This window comes from Phalacrocorax carbo, chromosome 3 (assembly GCF_963921805.1).
Source record: "Phalacrocorax carbo chromosome 3, bPhaCar2.1, whole genome shotgun sequence".
NCBI classification, from domain to species: domain Eukaryota; kingdom Metazoa; phylum Chordata; class Aves; order Suliformes; family Phalacrocoracidae; genus Phalacrocorax; species Phalacrocorax carbo.
Genome location: NC_087515.1, coordinates 108,791,855 through 108,813,298, shown reverse-complemented (window position 1 = coordinate 108,813,298; position 21,444 = coordinate 108,791,855). Strand labels below are relative to the sequence as shown.

General features: G+C 38.1%; 1 protein-coding gene across 4 annotated transcripts in view; it reads left to right on the top strand.

The window, feature by feature from the left end:
- MYT1L (myelin transcription factor 1 like) overlaps nucleotides 1–21,444 on the top strand; it is a 237,359-nt gene that overhangs the window by 112,331 nt on the left and 103,584 nt on the right. For all 4 annotated transcript variants that reach the window (XM_064447981.1, XM_064447978.1, XM_064447979.1 and 1 more), the window contains exon 5: nucleotides 18,572–18,948. In XM_064447981.1, coding sequence (XP_064304051.1) covers nucleotides 18,572–18,948 — 377 coding nt within the window. The remainder of the gene's footprint in view (nucleotides 1–18,571; nucleotides 18,949–21,444) is intronic.

Below are 21,444 nucleotides of genomic sequence, written 5' to 3'. Positions count from 1 at the left end.
GCAGGATTTGCATGCGCCAGGAGTACTAGCCTGAGAAGGGGGGTGCAGGAAATAAAATCAGTGGCAGGAGCATGGAGAGTGCTGACCCAACTGTGCAGCACCAGCAAACAGCAGATTTGGGATGCGCTTTCTGCAGTGGGTCCCCAGGCTTATATGTTGCTGAAATTATATCCTTATTTTCTTTCAAATGGCAGGTCCTGGGTATATTTCTTGTGCAGCAGTGCACTTACAGCCACAGTGCTTTCTGTGGAAGGGTCTGTCTGGAGATGTTGCCATGAGCCACAAAATAAATGAAGACCATGCAGAATGTATGGGAAAGACAATTAAAAAAAATAAATAAATAAAAGAAAGAAAGACTAGAACTTCCAGTAATAGTCGGGAGATGGTTCCCCCAACAAGATCCTGGAGGTAGCTATACACATTTTTCCTTTGCCTTTGGGAAATTTATTTGGTTGGCCTGGTAGCTATGCTGAGAACATTGTGTTGTCTTAGGAGAGAAATAAATCATTTGAGGTTGAATAACTGGTGCTTTTTGTAATAGAAATGAGGATCTACAGAGTTGATTCGCACATGATGGGCAAGACATTTCACCTCCCTGTGCCTCTGTTTCCCCACTTGTAAACAGAAAGAGAATTTTAGGCATCTTAAGATTAAAAGGTAGAAGGATGTAGGGGAATCATTATTAACACAGTGCCCAAAACTCTGTCTCTCATGTTTAGCTGGTATTTAAATAAAGATCTGTTAAATGACCATTGATGTCAGAGGACCTCACATTTCAGTGCTTTTTGGATCAAAACATTTTTCTGCAAGATAGAGCAAAATTAAGACAATTTTACATTTAGAGTCAACTCTAGTTTTCCTATTTAATATTTCATGAATTATTTCTACAACATTTCTGGAAAAGTAGTGATTCTGAAGTTGAAAAGGAGTATTTAAGACATCTGTTTATTAATGTGTATTATAGTGGTAATGCAGTGATGGTTATTAACCTTACACTAACCAGAAAAGCCATGAGCAACATTGTGCACAGGGATTAGGGTACTATGGAGCTACCTGCATCCTCCTACCAACAGTTCATCTGAGCAGCAGCAATAGCTACTGTGTGTGCAGGTGAAAAATGGCCTGTAGATTGGGGCATCCCAGGTCAGGGCTTTGGGGACAGAATGGGTGAATACTGGCAGCCGGATAGTCACAGAACCCCATCTTACTCCTCACTCCAGTGTCCATATCAACACAAATAACATAGATGGCTTTGAAAAAGTTCTATCCATAGGTGGCACCCATGCTATCAGAGAATAACGCCACCCTGCACCTTACTCTCCACCTCAGTGAAAATTATCTGAACTCTGCTAGAATCATTAAAAAAGGGGCAAGATATCACATAAGTAGAAAATATATGCAGTTCATGCACCCTAAGTATTATCTGGGTTAGCAAAAGAATATGAAAAAAAGCAAGAATCCAACTCAAATATGAAGGAACCAGAAACGAAGGTCCGTTTACCTTTTGCGTGTTCTAAATCACTACACCATGCTAGCAGAAAATTCCACATAGATTTATATGTAGAAATAGGAGAGAAATGAGGCCCAAAAAAGTAAAGAAGTGAGAAAACAAGAACAACGTTGCAGGAAAAAAGAGAAAAAAGAATAGTTCGGTGATGTTTTTTCCCCCTAAAATACACTATGATGTGTCCTTAAAGACTTATATTGAAGTTTTTCAATAAGTTGAGACAGCCCTTCCAAAGACATCATTTCTTATTAGTGGGTGATATGAAGTACTGCTTCTAGTGGTGTCAGCTCAGGACAGGGAAAGGAGAGGTACTCCTGAGCCATCTTTGATGACAATAATAAATCTAAATAAATACATCCACACTACAGAATCAAATGCCCTGGGGATAGATAGCTCCTGAAGACACCCTCAGCACTATACAGCTTAGGACACTGTAAACGATGATAACTTCAACCAGATGAGTGGACCTACCAAGTTAGTTTCCTGGCTACTCATTGAATGACCTTTGCAAGAAAATCTTGCAAGTAATCAGTAGGCATGTGAAAAAGGGATTTTAGAACCTAATGTCCTTTCGTTATTTGCAAGAACCAGCAGTGCCACACTGTAAGTATTTGTGGAAGAGTGGAGAAGGGGTATGATGCCTAAGAGAAAATATTCCTGTGATTGAAGTTAGGCCTGTGTCTTAAACCTATGATTTACGATAAAATTCGTAATACTATAAAGCCAAATGAGACAGGACAGGATATGATTGGCTTTAAATGCCAATACCAGCCATTTAAAACGGCTTTTTTAAGTTCAGTTCCCTAGGGCTGGGAGAGGTTTCACTGCCATCATTTTTTTTTTATTTAAAGTAATGAGCAGGCCACTCAATTCGATGAACAAGTAGTGGATGAATGCTTTCTGCCCAACTGATACTCGTGAAAGAAATTCACCAATGATATGCACCTGCTACTGTTTTTCACCCTCACAATGTCTCCAGGAGAAAATCTTACCTATAGTTTGTGAATGGGGAATAGGTGTTCAGAATAAAGGCTAGAGCTAAAAACCGGCATGCATTCAACTTCAGCTTTAAGTCGCCCAGTCCAAAGGCTGGACCCTTATCATCCCTCCCTTATTTGGTGTCTAACTCTGAAGTCAAAGTAGAACTGTACTTTAAGCTCGTCCAAATTTCTGGTGTTCTGCCAGGAAACATTTATTTGGGCATCTTAACACCTATGTCAGACTAAGTATGTAACATAGTACATCTCTGATCTCTTTATCTGCTTGTTTCAGTGTAGCTAGTGGTTTTAAAGTCCCCCAATTTGTAATCTATACAAACATGGCACTCACCCACTATTTTATTCTTTGTCAATAAGTGTTAGGACACATTTCAACCATCTTCTGGGAACTTGCATTGACGATAAAGAAGTTAAGAGATGTCAGGATGCTTGCATTCTGTTTTCTTGATCTGTTCTTATTTTATGGACAAAAATATATCCAAAAAGAAGAGGGAAGGATATAATTTTCTAACTTTGAGCAGCCACTTGGGGAGAGAAGAACCCTATTTCCAGTCCCAGCATCTTCATATAGAAGACAGGAACTCATTTTAGAGAGGAATGTAATGAATCCTTCACCGGTAGCAAAGAACATGTAAATGTTTTCTCTTGCAGGAGTATTAGAGAAGTGGGCACTCTCAACCCAGATTACTGTAAAACCTCATGAGCAAGCAGTCTTCTGAGAGGTGTAAAGAGAAGCTTCAGTTACGCCTGGGAAAAGAGGATATTAAACACAAATTTCTCACCTGTTTCTGAATGTTCTAGATTAGATAATGGCTAAGGCTGGGATCGTTATTCCCCCTCTTACCATCTCCTAGTCAAAAGAATGAGTTAATCTCTGCTTCTGTAACAAAAAGGGTTTAAGGTCATTAATTCCAGGAGTGGAAATCCTCCACTACAGAAAAATACCTTACTCCAGTCCAGATTACAGCGTCTAAATTCTGCTGTGTGTTAAGTGCCTACATGTCCCTGGGTATTAGAAGAGGAGCAGACATACCTCACTTAGATGTTAGAATTTCACTGTGCAGCTATGCATAGAAACTGAGAGCTTTAATCCATTCACTCCCTTGGTAAACTAGCAGTTCGTGACTCCCTGCTACCACACAAGAAATCTGCATCACAGCCAGAAGTGAGTCATGCCTCTGAATTCTACTCCAGTGCCTTTGCCTGTAGACCGTCCTTCTTATATTAACAGTGCATTTATACAGAGATTAGCAAATGATTTCTCATTATTGAGTATTTGCAGGGAAAATAAGAATAATGTGCTAGAATTTCTGATATACTGTTTAATGTAGATCTTGCTTAGGCAGGGTTTCTTCTAGGATGATCAATGAGGATCAACCGTTTGTTGGTTCTTAGTAAGCTTAAGGACTACTTCAGGAGAAGGGAACAAGCAAACAGTCATCTCAGACAAGAGGATATGTCATATATCATGACATAGATGATGAATATTCTCTGACATGAGTCTTACGGATGTTTGCATGTCGCTAGCCACCAAACAAAAAATGTGGTTACGAGACCTATTTCTCAGAGAATTCTCTGGATATCCCATACTTTGTGAAAGGTATAAAGATGTGGTAGAACATGCAGGGTCCCAACTAGATGCATGGCTGCTCTGCAGCCAATTTACTATGGTAACTGTATTTTATGCTCATAAATCTTACTCAACTGTTAATTTTAAAACATTTCACAAATGTTAATACAGCAGCCTCAGTGCATTTGGTTTCAAATGACACCAAAGGTCATATTGCTTATGATGTAATACATTCACAATAGCACACTGACTCACAAGATTGGTCATATCAACTTCTTACTAGCACACATTTGTAGTCCACAGGAGTTCGAGATGGAAAGTGGAAAAAAACCCCCATTGTTTATCTGCGTGAAAATGTAGGAATAATTCTGACAGAATGTAATTGCATTACTTTTGAGCAGGGTTTTGGAATTAATATTTCTAGTTCTTAGAACACAAACACTTAGCTCTTCCTTTTAATTCCATGTGACATAAGGTATTACCAGCTTTACAGTCTTCTGTCCCTTCCACAATGGCAAGCTCAGAATTTGTTTCAGTGCTGCTGGTGAGGAAAGTGTACTACTTTCGGACTTGTAGTACTGTCTCTGCAGCACCTAGGTGTTCCTTGGAAATACTGACATACACAGAACTGATGTGGCCTGGCTTTGCTTAGCTTGTGAAACCTAAAGAGTTCACAGGGAAAGACGGACTCAGAAACTGCGTCAGATTTATAAAATAAATATCATTTTAGAAAGAATGCAAACAAATTCTGACTCCTGTGTTAACTTCATATCTTAGCAGTCAAGCTTGCTGATTCCAGTTCTGTTATTAAAGAGATGTAGGAGGAAGGACCGAACAGTTAAAATGGCATTGACTAAAAGTGGAACCACTTATTTAAAATGTCAGCATTTAAGCAAAACAGAAAACATTTAGCTTTTTCTATCTACTATAGTTTTGACTGTTATTGAAAATTACAGCAGTCAGTCAGATGTAGAAGCCACAGTCTAGTGGACAGCTCATGTAGAACCACAACAAAACTATCACCGTTAGTTTAGATTTGCTAGTAGCAATTTCTATTCATTTATTTATTTTACTTTTTATGTATACTGTGGATTAAACTGATCTCTTGTGTAAGCAGGAATAGAATTTCATTCCTCTTACACCAGGAAAGTTTGTAATTATGTTGCTCCAGAAGTCTGTAAAAAAAACCAAACCAAAACAAAAAAAATAACTCCCCAGGAAGACAAAAATTTCTTGGCTGGTCTGAAGAACAGAGATGGTACCAAACTCCCTATTTTTTAAGCCACAAGGAAATTCAGAATCACCTGGTAAAGAGTCAGGAAAGATTTACCTACTGGCTACATTACAATATATCTTTGCATGATATCAGATAATTTGAAGTGACCTCATACCTATGCAGTTTATCATCCCTACCTTCAAAACCTTCTAGGTATTATCAACACCAAAATGTCTTCTGATGCCTGGCCCACTTTCTCTTTAGTACATTAACCTGTTAATTAGAGAATGACAGAAAAAAGTTTTCCACCATTAAAATTTTGCATCTGTGATTTGCACAAAAAGCTTTTAGTCACATAAACCAGACTATAAGCACAAGCTGCTAGAACACAGCTTAAATAGATCTTAGGTACTTGAACTCCAAGAGGAGGATCCACAAAAATCCCGAGTCTGTAGTTGATCATACTTGTAATAGAAAACCTATTTATGTATGCCCAGAGGTGCTGCCAGCTCAGCTAAGCTGTGCTGCTCAGTGCTTTCTACATGCCAGAATGTCTGAGATTTTCAGACCGCTTGTACTTATACCAGCATCCTCTGATCCAGCAACTAAAGCAGGCCTTCTCTGCTCACACTAACATGCAAGGACAGCACTGGTTTCTATAGACAGCATAGCAGTCACATCCCCCTTCACTGACATTTTTTCTGGGACCAGCAATGAGAATACTACCTCAGGAAGCAACGTACTGCTCTGGTTTCTCCATCAGCCTGAGTGGGCCCAAGCACATTGTTAATTCCCAAGCCAGAGCCATACCAAAAGGCTGACAGGCGAAGACTGACTAGGATGAGGCTGCCTTCTGTCCTGGCTCTTGAAGCCAGGCCTGTGGACAGAATGGAGTATGAGGTTTTCGACAGAGAACAGAGAAGGAGAGAGAAAAACTAGTTTGATGATTAAAGGACTCCTTTAGAGGTTCCTCTAGAGGAACCAGGTCTGGAGTTATAACAGGTTGATTGGGTTCCAAAAAAAAAAAAAAAGGGAAAAAAAGAGAAAGGGTCCTCCATTTTTTTTAGAATTGTTTCAACCTGAGTCATAAAAAAAAAAAACAAAAGGCAGAGAACAGTACCACACTGCCTGTATCAAAACAGAGAGCAATAAAATAGCTGTCCATACTACATGCATGATTTTTGTACCTGTATCGAAAAGTGTCTTTCTGGATTATGAGTCATATTTTTCAAGATGATGCCTAAGTCAGAGTTGCAAGTAGATGCAGACATCAACAAGAAAGAGAAAAGTGATTTTGGAAATGTTCTTTTCATGGTACTTCATATTTCTTAGCATAGCTATACCACAGTCAACACGCTCTAGTGACTCCCATGCTTATATACCTATATATTACCATTGGGGAATTTATTCACTAAGTAACTTAGTCATCTAAACTTAAGTACTCTAAAGTTAAGTGTGATGACATTTAATGTTGCCACAACTATTCCTGTTATAGATCTGTGCCCCAAATATATAGGGACCATTTTTAAAAGTGACTAATGTGTTGCTAACTGACTTTCAATGAGACATAAGCGTTAAGCATCAAATGTCTCAAAGTATTCAAAAAATTAAAAGTAGTCTTCGAAGTGGCATACACTTTCTAAAAAGTTGCCTTTCATCTTATAAAACTAAAGAATCTGTTCCTTTTCTTGCCATCTTTCTGTTATACTCTTGTACTTCCAGCCATTTTCCAATTTTACCCTTTGGCCCTTGGGCAGTACATCATTCTGGACCTTCTATTCAGTCATTGACCCTTGCTACCTTTCCTGTCTGTGCATCTTTAAGACTGAGAAGCTGAACTTAAGAGAGGGAAAACTGCCACATTTCCCTGTGAAATCTAGCCATAGGAGGTATATTGGCAGCAGATTTTCAATGGAAACCGCCATTTCCACCCACAACCCAGCTGCCACGCTTAAATCATGCTGTGTGGGGCTTCCACTCCCTTGGGAGGCTATTTTAGTTTTCCTTCAGAGGCTCTTCTACAGCCTAATGGAACTCACTGTCAGCTATAAAAAGTAACATTATATACAATAGTATTTTTTCTTTTTAATCGCGATATGAGTCAAGTTGGAGCCTCACTGTTCTGGACTAGAATGTGATGGAATTCAGTTAAGAGTGGTGGGCTTTTTTTTTTTTCTTTCTCCCCTGAATAGGCATCCTTCCTTTCATCAACTATATAAAAAAAGGCCAGATTAAGGCAAAGCCATTTAGGTCCATATCTAGACATCTGGCTTTTGGAGTAATTAAGCCAGTAGGTAAACTTTCATTTTTAGACTAGAGTATTTCTAATTCTTCTAATCATGTAAAAAAACGGTGAAAAAAATGAACTGAACATAAGAGATACAGTTTTGCACAGTTCTGTCCTTTGAGTCTGCCAACAGCTTGAACCAGTTTCTTTATGATAGGTGAGCTTGTATCTTAGTGGAAGTACTACCTGCAAGCCCCCCAAGCAAACCAACTTCTGTGTGCTGCAGCAGGAGACTAGTTTGGTAGATTATTAGCACAAGCAAATATATGCCTTTCAGGCTGTAAGTCATGGCAGGGGGCGGGGGGTGTGAAGCAGCATTTTCTCAGAGGGGAGACTAATGATCCACAACACCTGCCTTGTACTTGCATGGGGTAGAAAAATGTATGCCATTACATTTGTGTCTCTTGACAGATGTGCCCCATTACTGCCACACCGAGCAAAAGTTAGGGCAGGAGAACTGTGTGGGTCTAGAACCCCGGATCGCTCTAACGCATCTCTGATAGGAACTGCTAACAGGGACTGTTGAAAATTACATAATACCAAAATAGCTGTGTCCATCTAGAGCAAAGAACATAAAGTCTGGGGTATAAGCTTGTGCTTATAAATTTGTATGCAGTAGTAAACTGGCAGGCACAACAGCTAGTGTTAACACTTTGTCCTAGAAATTAGACTGAAGGAGGTATCATGATAAAGTATAATGATAAAGGTATATTAGAAATTCTCTTTATGTTAAACAGATTTTTATGGTAATCTTTTTGGTGCAGAGGCCACCTAAGAAAGAAAGCACCCCTAAAAATTAATATGGAGGATAAACTTCCAGTTCCTTCATAATAAAGTTTGCTAAATGCATATTAATAATGGTTAACATTTTTTTACCAAGAGACCAATTCTAGCTACAGCTCCATAATGCAATAGAGAGAATGTTGTAATTTCTATTCTGTTTTAGAATAATTGTGTTTCCTCTGTTATGGAAAGGCACAATCTTTTAGCTTTTTTCAGAATAGGAAGATTTAAACATCCCTATCCTCTAACAACCAGAATTTGGAATATTTTGTGGTTGAATGACTCCTAATCAACTGTGCAGGACAAAGAATGGTATTGTGTAGCTTATGCTGGAGGTCAAAATCCAGTACGTAAGCACTGAAGTGGCTGCAGATTGTATCAGTTTGGTTTTGTAATTTTTTTTTTCTGTAATTTCAGGTGTTTACTGTTGAGAGTCTAGTGTCAGAAGGCTGCTACACAGTATTCTTCCTTTCCATTGGTTATATTCTGTAGTCATTAACTTTTTGGATCAAGTGAGATACTTATTGCTATAGTTACAGGAAAATTAGTGCATCTTATTTCTTAATTCTGTGCCATATATCTTCCTTAGTTAAAATTAAGCCGGGAGCCAGTGCTGCTGTGTATCTATGTAGAGATGATGGAAAGAGTATTCGTGATAGGAATCAGTAGCTGAGAGTCTCATTATAGTAGCTCTACATTAGAGATGTGATAAAATGACAGCGTACTCTATTACTCAATACTTAAGTACATGCTAGAATGATAGTTTGACCGCTGTGTTGTTATTAAATATGATCTATTGAGTCTGTGTCTAGGGGTGTTGATTCTACTAATACATATCTAGCCGTGTTGTTAAATGACTGACAGTATAACTACATGAATCGCCTTTGATTTCCAGCAGTTTATTTCCCTTGCTTTTTGAATGCTTGAACTTAGCATGCTGAATTGCTTAAAAGCAATTACATTTAAAATACTGGAATAAAAAAAAATTCATATAATGCCCAAGATTCAAACATCAGGACTATGCAAAGATCTTTTGTAACTGATAGATGTGCTCTTTTAGCATATTTTAACCCTTTCACATTGATGAATGATTGATTATGAACTTCTCCCATTTTATGATATCATGTTATCATGAAAAAAAAAATCAGAAACTGCCCTGCCCTTTACCTGTAAACAGAGCTGTCATTACCACTGAGGCTGAAAACACAGGATACACACAAATGTGCATATCCTGGCAAGCCTAGATACTGCTTTGATTTAGCTCAATGTAGCCTGCCTTATTTTTGTCTGTGTGTAGAAAAAATAGAGGGCTTGCTTTCCCAGTGTTTTTCTTCCAGTTTAGAATTCTGAAATAAGTGTGGACTTCAGGATTTTGAGTTAGTGCAGAAGTCAAGTGTTCTTTGAGTTAGTACAGAAGTAGACACTGGCTTTGCATGTTCCCATTTTTACGTGTCTGGGTTACATCTAAATCAACATCAAAGTGTGCAGAATCAATAGCCACTTAGCAAAACTTGATTATATGCATTTCATCTAATGAATCAATATGAGTCATTAAACCCGTGCTCTTTGCACTATCCTTGTTTCTTTGATCAGTCCCTGTATTCAAGGGCCTGGCAACAAGACATAATCAATTGTGGCTTCCGGCTCTTGAACACGCAGCTAAGTTGGGTATTTACCACCCTAAGATTAGGGTGCAACTACATCATTTGTCTGACATTGGATCATGCAGGTAGTCTTGAAAAGATAGCTAAGTGATAGGGAGGAGAATTATTCATGTTGAGTGATAGAGCAGCTGTGGAAAGGAAAGAAGCAGGGTTTTTGTTTTCTCTTTATGAAGGTATTGTGGTGCGTAGTTTTAAAATCTGCCAAGTACTCTCTTTGTTGGGGATGGATATACACTAGAAAAGAAAGAGAGAAAAAGGCTTGGATTTCTCTCACTTTTATCAGATACTTAGTGGTAGAAATATAAGGTAATCACCATTAACTCGCTTTATTGTCAGTGAGAGATCAGCAAAGTGTCTAAGTAAGGTGAGATGGATTGCCTCCCAGCAGGTTCCAGTTTCTCTGTGTTGACTTATGAAGGAAGCTTAACATGACATGTATAGACTTAGGTTTTAGAAGCCTAGGGGTAGGTGAGAGATGAACGCCATCCATGACATCATAAGTCATGGGGCAATCAGATATTATATTGATTTATTTACATAAATACTTTTTTAATAATCTACAACTGCAGGGCATGTACTTTGCTAACCTGTGCTGCCACATAAGTTTTTAGTGTTATGATTTGTAACATTTATTTTTTACATCTTGCTTTAAATGAGCTCTCCAGGGCTGAGTTTTTTCCTGTGTATTTGTACAACACCTAGAAATACATTGCTGTGCCTCATTTTTCTTCACTGAACAGCTATGGGATTCAACCAATTAAACAAACTTATTGGTTATATTGGTTAATTATTGCAAAACTGAAAGTTTCCTTTCAGTTGTCATGTCCGAAGAGCAGAGACTTCCGTGACGGGTGAAATGATCTCACCAGCCAGAGGGCAGATTAGCCAGTAAGTTTACCACTGTGATGAATCACAGGGTTCAGTTACACCGGTTTGGAGTCTCAGAGAATTGGTGTGGGGAGGTGCTTCATACTGGAGATATATAGGATCCAATTAAATAAGACATCCTCACTTTTGACTTAAGTTACTGTGACTGTATTGACTCCATCAAAGCTAGGCTGCTTTATTTTGTTTAAAAATACATATTTCAGTATTTGAATTTCTAAAAAAAAAATTTAACTTTTGAGCTCAATAATTTACTTCTAGCACATCATTCTGTTCTCATGTTATTTGTTACTCCTAATCCCTTTTTGCAGTACTGTTTTTTAAAGACACTAATTTTTTTTTAGGGCTTATTTAGTAAACTAATGCTATACACATGAGTAGATCTGCGGTATGTTTGTGGCTATTCATGTGTTTAAAAAGGCTCTGAAGTGCAAAAGGATCAAGTTGGCTTTTAAAGCTCTGTGAAGAAAATTTCACATCTTCTGCCTTTACCTTTTGAGATCCAGCATGCTTCTGGGCACTTTTGTAATTTTTCTTACTGTTCCATAATGCAGTACACAAATATTTGAAACTCCAGATGGAAAAAAGGGATAGAATGCTCTACATTTCACTCAATCCTATCAGTCAAGCTTGTACCTATTCAGGTAAATTAATAGTTTTCACTGAACTGAAATACTATTGTATACACACCTAGTCTGAGAAGTCAATAAACTTCAGTCTGGTACAAATAAATGAAGTAAAGGTGGTGTGTTCTGACACTGCACACATGAAACCACTTCCTGCTTATGATAATCTGATTTACTGAATCAGAAGCAGAAGCTTGTGGGGAAGTCTGAAATATAGCACATCTGTAGAGATGAATTTATTGTATTTTAAAAGGTATTTCTTATTTAATTATGGTTTAAACAGATAAAAAACATAGTAGTTTGGGCCCACTTTTACAAAAGTATTTAAGCACTGACTCTGGATTAGCGCCTAACTCCAACTGAGAAGATAGGGGTGAGGGCAGTCATTCTGTAAGTAGCCTTAGATGCTATGGTGTTTGGCAGCGCAATGGTTGCGAGAAGCATGCCTAATTCTGCAACAGTATTCAAGGCTCCTGGAAAGCAGATTTGGGTAAATTAGTCTTCTAGATGGGGAATCATAGCAGGCAGGTTGCTAGCACAGAGAATTTTAATCGGGCTGGTTGGAAGCACAGAAACCAGTGTGTTCTAGCTCTATCTTACAGGCTGCAGTTAGCCATTTCTGTGAAATAAAAGCTCAAAAACTTCCAAGTCCTTCTTGAACTTTGACTTGTTGCTCTTTCCCTTTTCTCTTCTATAGCTTAGGGATTAGAATACTCAGCAAAGTTCTCCACCTTTCACAGCCAGGGAAGGTTTTACTCAATACATCCCATATTCCGGGACAGTACGCAGGCATTATGCGGGACTTTTGTGGGGTAGAAAGGATTCCTGACCAGTGTGGCTTAGAGAGTAAAAATAATTTCCCACAAAGAAGTTTGATTCCACCACCTCTCAGTTATCACTGTCCACTTGGTTCGCTGCTCATTCCTGTAGTAATTTGGCATACTTCAGCAGTCATTTAAATATGAATGGCAAATCGTCCTCAGCTGAAGGAGTTTATTCTTGCAGTTGAGTAGGCAAATCGCTAGGCTGGAGTCAATCTCTTTTTCTGAATTTGAGTCTTTCATTTCTATCAGTTCAATGGTCCAGCTTCAACAAGAGTGCTACCAGCTCTTCCTCATAATAGTGCATAGTCTGCTGGTAAGGGCGTCCTCCTGGAGTGCAGGGAGTTCATATTGTAGGATTTGGTGGAATCCAAATATTTATTTTCTGGTCAGTTGCTATCAGCTTATAGTATCAGCCTTTTAAAGCTAAAGTAGTCACTGCTTTGAGAGGGATTTAATAGGATGCAGTGTTATGGAAATTAATTTGGTTTGCACATTCTTTGAAGACTGGATTAGTTAGAGGACTTACGTGCAAAATGCCAGTTTTCTCAGTACTCTAAAAGTCTTCATTGGGAGATATGGACTTGGATGTTATCTAGTCCAAACCAAAAATAATACGGTATCCAGTGGGACGAGTGCAAGTGCCTTGGGAACTTTCTGCCTGAAGCCTTAAGCACAAGTTTGCTTCCAAGCAGACTGTTCCTCATTTGCCATCCTCAACTGTGTGTGATAAAATTCCACCTCAGTGCCACTTCAGATACTTAAGTGCTTCATTGAATGGTTTTGATAAAATCTCTAGGTCTCTATATAGTAAATTTTTAGATTCTATTACCTACCAGATGTTTTGGTTTATGACAAATTAAATTCTTACATCAGAAAAAAAAGATCAAGAGCATTATTGCTGGGGACACTTTTTAAATTGAAAAATCTTTCTGTAAGATTTTTCAAAGTATTAATGAGAAAAAAAAAGAAAAAAACAATCCTCCAAGAAAAAATATTATTCAGATTCAGGGCATAATATTGCCATAAGTTTCCTTTTCTTGACTTGGATCTTACAGCATGAAGCTTCTCAAATAATAGATTCAGTAGAAGAGAGATACAAATGAAAAAAGAAGGCTGGTAAACATGGCAGATAGGAATCACTTTATCTAAACTCGGTATTTAAGATTGACTGAATCTTTATTAGTCACATAAGCTCCCTTTCTAATTTCTGTAGGGAAATAAGACACTCTAAGAGGAAAGTGTCCTCCAGACATAGGTGTCATGTCCCACCTTTGATGTGTGAGTTGGCACATCAGGCAGGGTAGAATATTAATCAGCAATCTGATTTAGAAAATCCTTTGTATTTCTCTGGTCCTATACTATATGTATATATTTTTTTTAAAAGGTATGTTTAATTGTTATAGCTTAGAAATAATAACCATACTAATTATGTTGAAAATTGTATTAAACTAGTAATATTGATATCAATATTAAAAATCAAGACATTCAACTCTGGGAAAGACATATGTATTTCCTGAGAAAGGTCCTATTGAATGTATCAGTGAGTAGCATTGTATGTTTTTTAATAAAGAAAAATTGCGTGAGAGTTAAAAAATACTATAAATCATCTTCTAACTAAGGAGTATAAATTCATATATTATTCCTTCAATTTCTTCAATTATTAATGTCTATATGTCCTGTTGGAGCTTATCGGTATGAAATTCAACAATGTTCTTTCCACAAGAATTATTCATGACAGATTCCAAAAACCAGAGACGACTGAGACACACAGCAAAGCAGTGTGGAATATTCAAAAGTGTATTTCAGGAAGCCCAAATATATATTCCACTGAAAGCCAAGAGAGCTGAAGCGTGAGGGGAAAATAAAACAAGTGCAGCTGACCAGAGAAATACAGTAAGCAATAAAAGAACGGATAAAAGCATGCAAGACAGATAAATCAATGGGGTCATCGCTTTGAGCAGGGATAAACAAGTCTAAAAACTAAGCAAATAAGGAGATGATCACAAAAGCCAAAATTGGAAATGGAGAGAAAATTGCAGAAGCTAAAAGGACAAACAATAACAGATTTCACAAATATACGCGGAACAAGAGGTCAGTGGGAGAGACTGTTGTCTCTGCATGTGGTCAGGAGGGAAGTTAGTGGCAGAGGCTGCTGGGAAGCCAGCGCTGCCTTCCCCTCGGTGTGCTCACCAGAGAGACCACATGCCAGAAACAGAGAGAAGTGTCCTGGAGGCAGAATCTGAAAAATTAATGAAACAAAGGATGAGAGTGGAACAGGTTAAGGTAGAAAAAAGAAGAAAATAGGGCAGCTAAACAGTAGGCTCCAGGTCTGGTGGCCTGTTTCCCAGGTTTCTGAAAGGCTTGTGTTTTTTTTTTAATTCTCTTGGACTATGAATTACATAGTACATAAGGTGTAGATAAGCTATATGAGGTATATAGTTGAAGAGCGGAAGGAAGCCAGTGCAAGACAGTATTTTAAAAGTTTTATAAGAAAACCCCATGTAATTATAGCTTTATAAACTATAAATCTAAGCACAGGCAAACCCAAATTTGTGGCTGTAGGGAAAATTGGCAACACATTAGTGCAAAGTAGTCTGGAAAGAGTTTACAAAAGCTGAGCTGGAGTTAACTAACATAACTGATTTCCTTGGAAAAATAACATATTCCCCAGCCCGTAGCGCTGGACCCAATCCTTAAAATATATAAATGTTTGTTTCTGTTAGCTGCTGATGTGTCCTCAATTTTATATTCTATGAGCAAAGGCACTGAGAATAGATAAATAAAGTGAAAAACTAAAGTAAAATTCACAACTTTACTTGAATAGCTGAGTTGCAAATCGTTATTTAATGTGATTTATAAAAGTATCAAAGCTGATCAGGCAGCTAACTGGCATTGATTTCCATTGCCAGTTGTGCACTCTCCAGAGGGCCCTGGTTCCCAAGTAATGTCTTAGATTCTCAAAAACTTTATAAAATGTTGTGTAGAAGAACATAAAGCCATGAAAAAAAGGTGAAAGATGACAAATATGGCAATGACAACAATTTATTTCTACCTTTGAGCAATAATTTGTTTCTAAAATGTCATGTGGTTATACTTAGTTGCCAAATACAAAAATTAAACAACAGTTCAAAACAAAGCAGGTGTATTTGTTATCCTACTATGTTCTTCCCCAGTTCCCAGACTACTGTGAATTCTAAAAGGGATTGTTCTGGGGCATTACGAGATGAACACTTTTGCAAGCATTTAGTGTTCTTAACTGAACAGAGATTGGGGCAGGGTGGCCTTAATGTTCTGGCTTTAATGTGACAAAATTCAAGTTTGTGTCATCTCCAGTGGCCAAAATTTTCACAGTTTCACATCTACTGATGCCCGTTAGCCTTGATGGTTGTAGCTGAGAGCTGCCTCAGGTGACAGCTTTGCCTCCTACAGTGTTCTAAGAATGGAATGTTATAATAAGAGGAAGAAATTAAATTCCGGGGATTTCTGGGACTAAGCTTACTCTTATTTTTGAAAATAAAGATCAGGATTGTGAGAAAATATTTAATGATAATGGCACTGAAGAAGCTATAGTGACAGCATAGCTATATGCTATATATATAGCTATAGCTATATGCTATAGCTCATAGATGAGCTATACATCACAAAGAGAAGGAACAAAAATCAAGAAACCAAGACACATCCACTCAATAAATGTTATCCTGTCTGCTTAAATCCCATTGAACTGATATGCAAGTTTCTAAAAGCTGCCTGGGCCCCAGGCTGTGACCCACTCCTGTTGTCCGGGATGCAGCCTCTTTTAGGCACCTGAATGAAACAGGTCCCTCCTGAATTATCCAGCTGATTCCCTGGGCACTACACACACTATGAAATTGCAGTTCTGTGGAAAAATTTGCCTGCCTTCTCTCAGAGCTCCTTATGGAGGTTTTAAATAGACAGCTCCTGAACCCCCGTAGCACCAGGGGAAGCACCAAAGTAAACCTGGTGCAGTCAGAACTACAACAAACAGTGCTTCCCTTTTTCCCCAGGTTTTAGGCACCGTCCAGACTGATGGAGACTGAGCTCCTCTTTCTGTCCAGGCTGTGATGATGTGAGATATTTTCCATGAAAATATGTACCACCTTTCCTCTTGATTCTAGGCAGCTGGGTCCTGAGGAGGACTCACAGGACAAGAGGCAGGACAGTCATTTGGCAGCGAGCAGTAGAGGTGACCTAGGGACAAAGATTTCCACCATATTTATAGGTTTTACACTGAAGCATCTTTGGATAGAAACAAATATAGTCCAAAAAGAAAACACCAGAAACTTAGGGCTCCTCTTTTCCTAGGTTTAGGACTCTTAAATTAGTGAAAGATTGGACTTTTGCTTGCCTGCTGTGTATCAACGGAGTTTCTTACAGCCAGTTGCACAGGGTCTCACCTTCTAGAAGAGGATGCTCTTCCCCAGCTTATGCCACATAACTGCTGGATGGAACATGGTTCTTGGATCTGGAGGATGTAGGTCTATTCCCCCTCTAGCCTGCACTGTTAGGTCTCAACTTCGGTGTTGGTGTCCGGGAACTATATCCTGTTAAGACTACTACCCCATACCCACTCCCAAATGAGGAGGATTGGAATCTGGCTAGATGGAGGTACTTAAAATTTACTCAGTTATTTCTTGATAGTGTTAATGGAGGGAGGTGTTTAATTTAGGCACACTGGATTAGACTTTAAAGATACCTATAGTCCCTACACAGAGACAGAGGTGTCTGTGATGTGCAGAGTAGGTGTCCCATGATGAATGCCATCTTTTGTTACTGTATATGTTCCTTAGGTATGTTTGTGCCAGGCAGACCAAGTCAGTCTTCCTGGGAACAAGTGCTTTAAAATTTAGGTAAGACAATGGTCAAGTTAGGCACATAAATAAAATAGTTAGGCACCTAAATAAAATGCTTGTTACCCAAGTAGCAGTTTAAATTATTGGGTTGCATAGTTGCTGGGATGCAATTAAATCAGACCAAGATCAAGAGCATGCAGATACCACAAAGAGCACATCTGTAGTACTAAATGCAGTGAAACCCCCTATTTTACAGTGGTCAGTCAATAGAATATGAAACATTATTAGACTGGAAGAAAATTATAAAGATCCTCAGTGTTTTGTAATCGTGACAAAAGGAATAAAAATATAACGTGAAAGAGGAAGTCATAAGTAGACATGCAGAAGGGACTAGAAAGAGCAGTTTATATGTCCCAAAAATAGTTCATCTCAGGAAGAGGACTAAAAACCAATGTAACTTGAGTAGTATTTGTAAGCATACAATAAAAAAGTTCAAAGAGGAAGTTCTTTAAACAAAAAGTAATTTGTGTGTGCAATCACTCAGTGTAGGAGGTTATAGGGGTTACACAAGGGTGAACACATTCAACAAACACAGATTACATGACTTTTGAGAAACAGGTGGCTACTCTGGTAGAACTCTGAAATGCTATTTATGTTACAGTGCATTCAAATGATCAACAAGGAAGCGGTACTCAACTTTGAAAAGTTTGACTTCCTCCAGTGCAAAGGATTTTGTTTATTGTTTGATTTTTTTCAATGTGAGAACACTTCCAACACTGGCCATGAGAACTGTTGGTTTTGTTCCCATTTACCCAGCCTTGTAGCATATAATGGAGCATAGCAGCAGAGAATTTAAGAGCAATTAATCATTTGTGATAATAACAACAAACAACAGTGTTAAGAATGTGGCCGTATTTTCATTATTTAAATAGCATTGGAACATATCTTACTTGTACATGATCAAAAACTTACTGAATATTACAAAATCGTGAAGCATTGCTTTATTCCTGATTGTTGTACTGATAGCTAACAGGTAGGGTAAGATTGCTGGTTTTTTAACTATATTCACCTGCCTTAGAAGAGAATGTAACATGCAGAAGAGAGAAAAAATGAAAAGAAAACCACACAATTATATCAGTTCTGTAAGTGTTATGCTGGCATGTACGTGTGACACTTTCAGGAAAATAATAGTTGTTTGCAATTTCACAGGTTTTGTAAGTGTCCTCCCCCTTGGTCTTTACTGCCTCAGCAACATTTTAGTTTGAAAACATGCATTTTGAGAACAGCAACTAATCATGGTGTAGAATTAGAATATGTGACTAAATGACATGAGTTTTATAATCTGATCTACAGAAATCTACAGAACAGTGTAATAATTTGCATCTTTAATTTTTGCACAGTGTTTATGGCTGTCCTTTGGCAAAAAAACGAAAAACTCAAGATAAGCAACCCCAAGAACCAGCCCCAAAAAGAAAACCCTTTGTGGTTAAAGCAGACAACTCTTCGGTAGATGAGTGCTATGAAACTGATGGAACAGAGGAGATGGATGAAAAGGAAGAGGAAGAAGAGGAAGAGGATGAAGAAGAGGAGGAATATTCTGATGATAATGAGGAGCAAGGTGATGAGGAGGAGGAGGATGATGAGGAGATAGATCGAGAAGAAGAAGAGGAGATTGAAGAGGAAGAAGAGGAGGATGAAGAGGAAGGGGAAGATGTGGAGGATGAAGAGGAGGAGGAAGAAGAGGAGGAGGAAGAAGAGGAGGAGGAGGAAGAACGTGGTAATAATCAGAGTATTAGTAAAAAGTAAACAATGTGTGGTTTCTGGGTTAATCTTCTAGTGTGGTGTGTGAGGATTTAGCTGTGTGGTTCTCGTTAAAGCTAATGGAAGTCATGCAGTTAAATCTCTCTGCTCCACACTGAAAATATACCCCACTGTGTTGTCTTAGCATTTATTTTAATAAGTCTGTCTTCCAAATATTTTTTAACACACCAGCACTCACATTTCAAACAAGGAGGGTGGAGGTGTGTTTGTGCTAAAAATACTCACATAAAATATAATCCTAGTAGTTGATTAATGCATGCAGTTACCAGGAGAATATTCACGAAGGTACAAGCAAAGTATCAGCTACAGCTGGGTGCCTGTACTGATCAATTGCAAGTTTATTTGCTGGATCTGCTTATATAGTGTCACTGGTTGCCCACATAAATGCTGTCACAAGTTTGCAGATAATTTTTATGAGCAAAAATGGGCCTCTTCCCTTTGAAAATTTTGCCCCGTAGCTCCCCCTACCCCAAGAAACTATTCAGAATGAACTGTTGGAATATATTATGGTTCTTTGAGACTTGAATGCTGCATACTTTAGTTGACTCTAATAAAAATATAGAGACTGAGAGGTTTATATAGATAAAGTCCTTCTAAAATTCATATATTTTGGTTATCATACCATGGCATAAATGCCATTTAGACATACAGGTCACTGGTAGTAATCAAACTGATGTAGTAGCAATGTGATTAACCTATTCTCTTTTCTCTTTTTTTGGGATATTGGACTCCATGTAACCATTATTTTCAAAACATGTAATCAGTGTCCATTTACTCAAGAGTCCATATGCTGATGACAGACATCATAATGCACTGGGGTGAAATGAAAGAATCATGCAAAAATTAATGAGCTATCTAAAAAGTATTTTGTTCCCATTTCCAGGGAACACGTTTTTGGTTGGGTAGATTCACCTTTCTAACCAATAAAAATATAAGAAAAGCTTTCAGCACTCCTCAGTTGGATTCCTCTTAGGAACCAGGTATGAAAGTTGTATGACTTTTGTTTCAGCATTTTGTAAGGTCAGATCTTAAATCTTGTAGAAAGACTTTGGAAGTATTTTCTCCATTTGCACAAGATGGTGGCTGGCTGGGTGGCTATAAGCATTTTCTCAGATATCTGAATTTGTAGCATTTCCTCAATTGCTTAAATTTGCCAACAACATTGGTAGAGCATAAACGGCCAATGTTAAAAGCTACACGAGTTTGATGCAACAGGGAAGCCATTTCCTTTTGCAGGGAACTCTGCTGTCTCAGAACCTGGAAGACAAACTATTAGATCAGGCTGATGTGCAACTGCTATTGCTATCCTGATGGGCAAGCGCAGGATGTCTAGCAATTTCTTTAAGATATAATGGTGACTGAGTTTGTTGGTGCTTAGGTTACGGAGCAACTGCTGCTGTGATTTCAGCTGACATGAAAAACTTTGAATCTACACTATCAAAAATGACAAAAGGAAAAAAAACTAAGCAAAACTCAAGAGCTCAAGATAATTGCTTCTGGCAAGCCAGCAGGCTTGATACTCAGTTTACTTTTGCTATCATAATGAAACACAGTGGTTTACTTATTCCAACACAGTTACACATGCAGTTAGCGGTCCTAATCAATCTAAAGAGGCTGACATTGCTTTTTGACTGCTTTCCTTCCATATATAGTAGGCTGTGGTTAAGAACTGCAAAAACTTTACAGAGGTACCTGTATTAGCTGCTCTGCATATTACATGGAATTAAAACCTACATAGGTCAAGTTTGTCTTAGGATCCCATGTTTTTCCAGTAATAATACATATGTACATTAGTAAATGTATATATGTTCTATGCCAAATGTTAGATATTAAGAAAAAAATCCTTATAAAATGGGAAAAGTTATAATAGAATTTTATAAGAAAAATATTTCATGATCTTTTGAGAATCAACATAGTAATCACTCTGCAACTATCCGTTAGAACATAGCTGATTTACAAGAAAGAGTTACTAGCAATTAATGAGGAAGGTAGTATGGAGTTCCTTGTGTCTATGCAAAGGAGTGGAGAGTGATACAGTTTGTTCTTGGTGAGATCTAGAAGCTAATCAATAAATCAGATTTTTTTCAGATAATTTATTTCCTATTGATTTTGATAGGCCTCCTGGCGTTTCACTTTCTTCCATTCCTAACATAAGCAGCTCTGGTGGAATTTGAACTGTTAATTTTCCAGGGAAACAAAGTAAAATTGAAGTTAGGGGTTCTAAAACTATGTGTTCTGAATACATCACTTGCCTTTATCTATTGACTGTATGGGAAAATTGGGTCTGTCAGCTCTGAATTTAGCGCTCTCAATAACGCGCCGCTCACTAAAATGTAGATGCTGTAGTAAACCACCACGCACCTTTAAAAGCACCTTAGCAGGAAGTCTGAATGTGTTTTAGTGTTCTTATCCCTAGAAACAAAGTGCAGTATTAGCCACTGGACACCAGGAT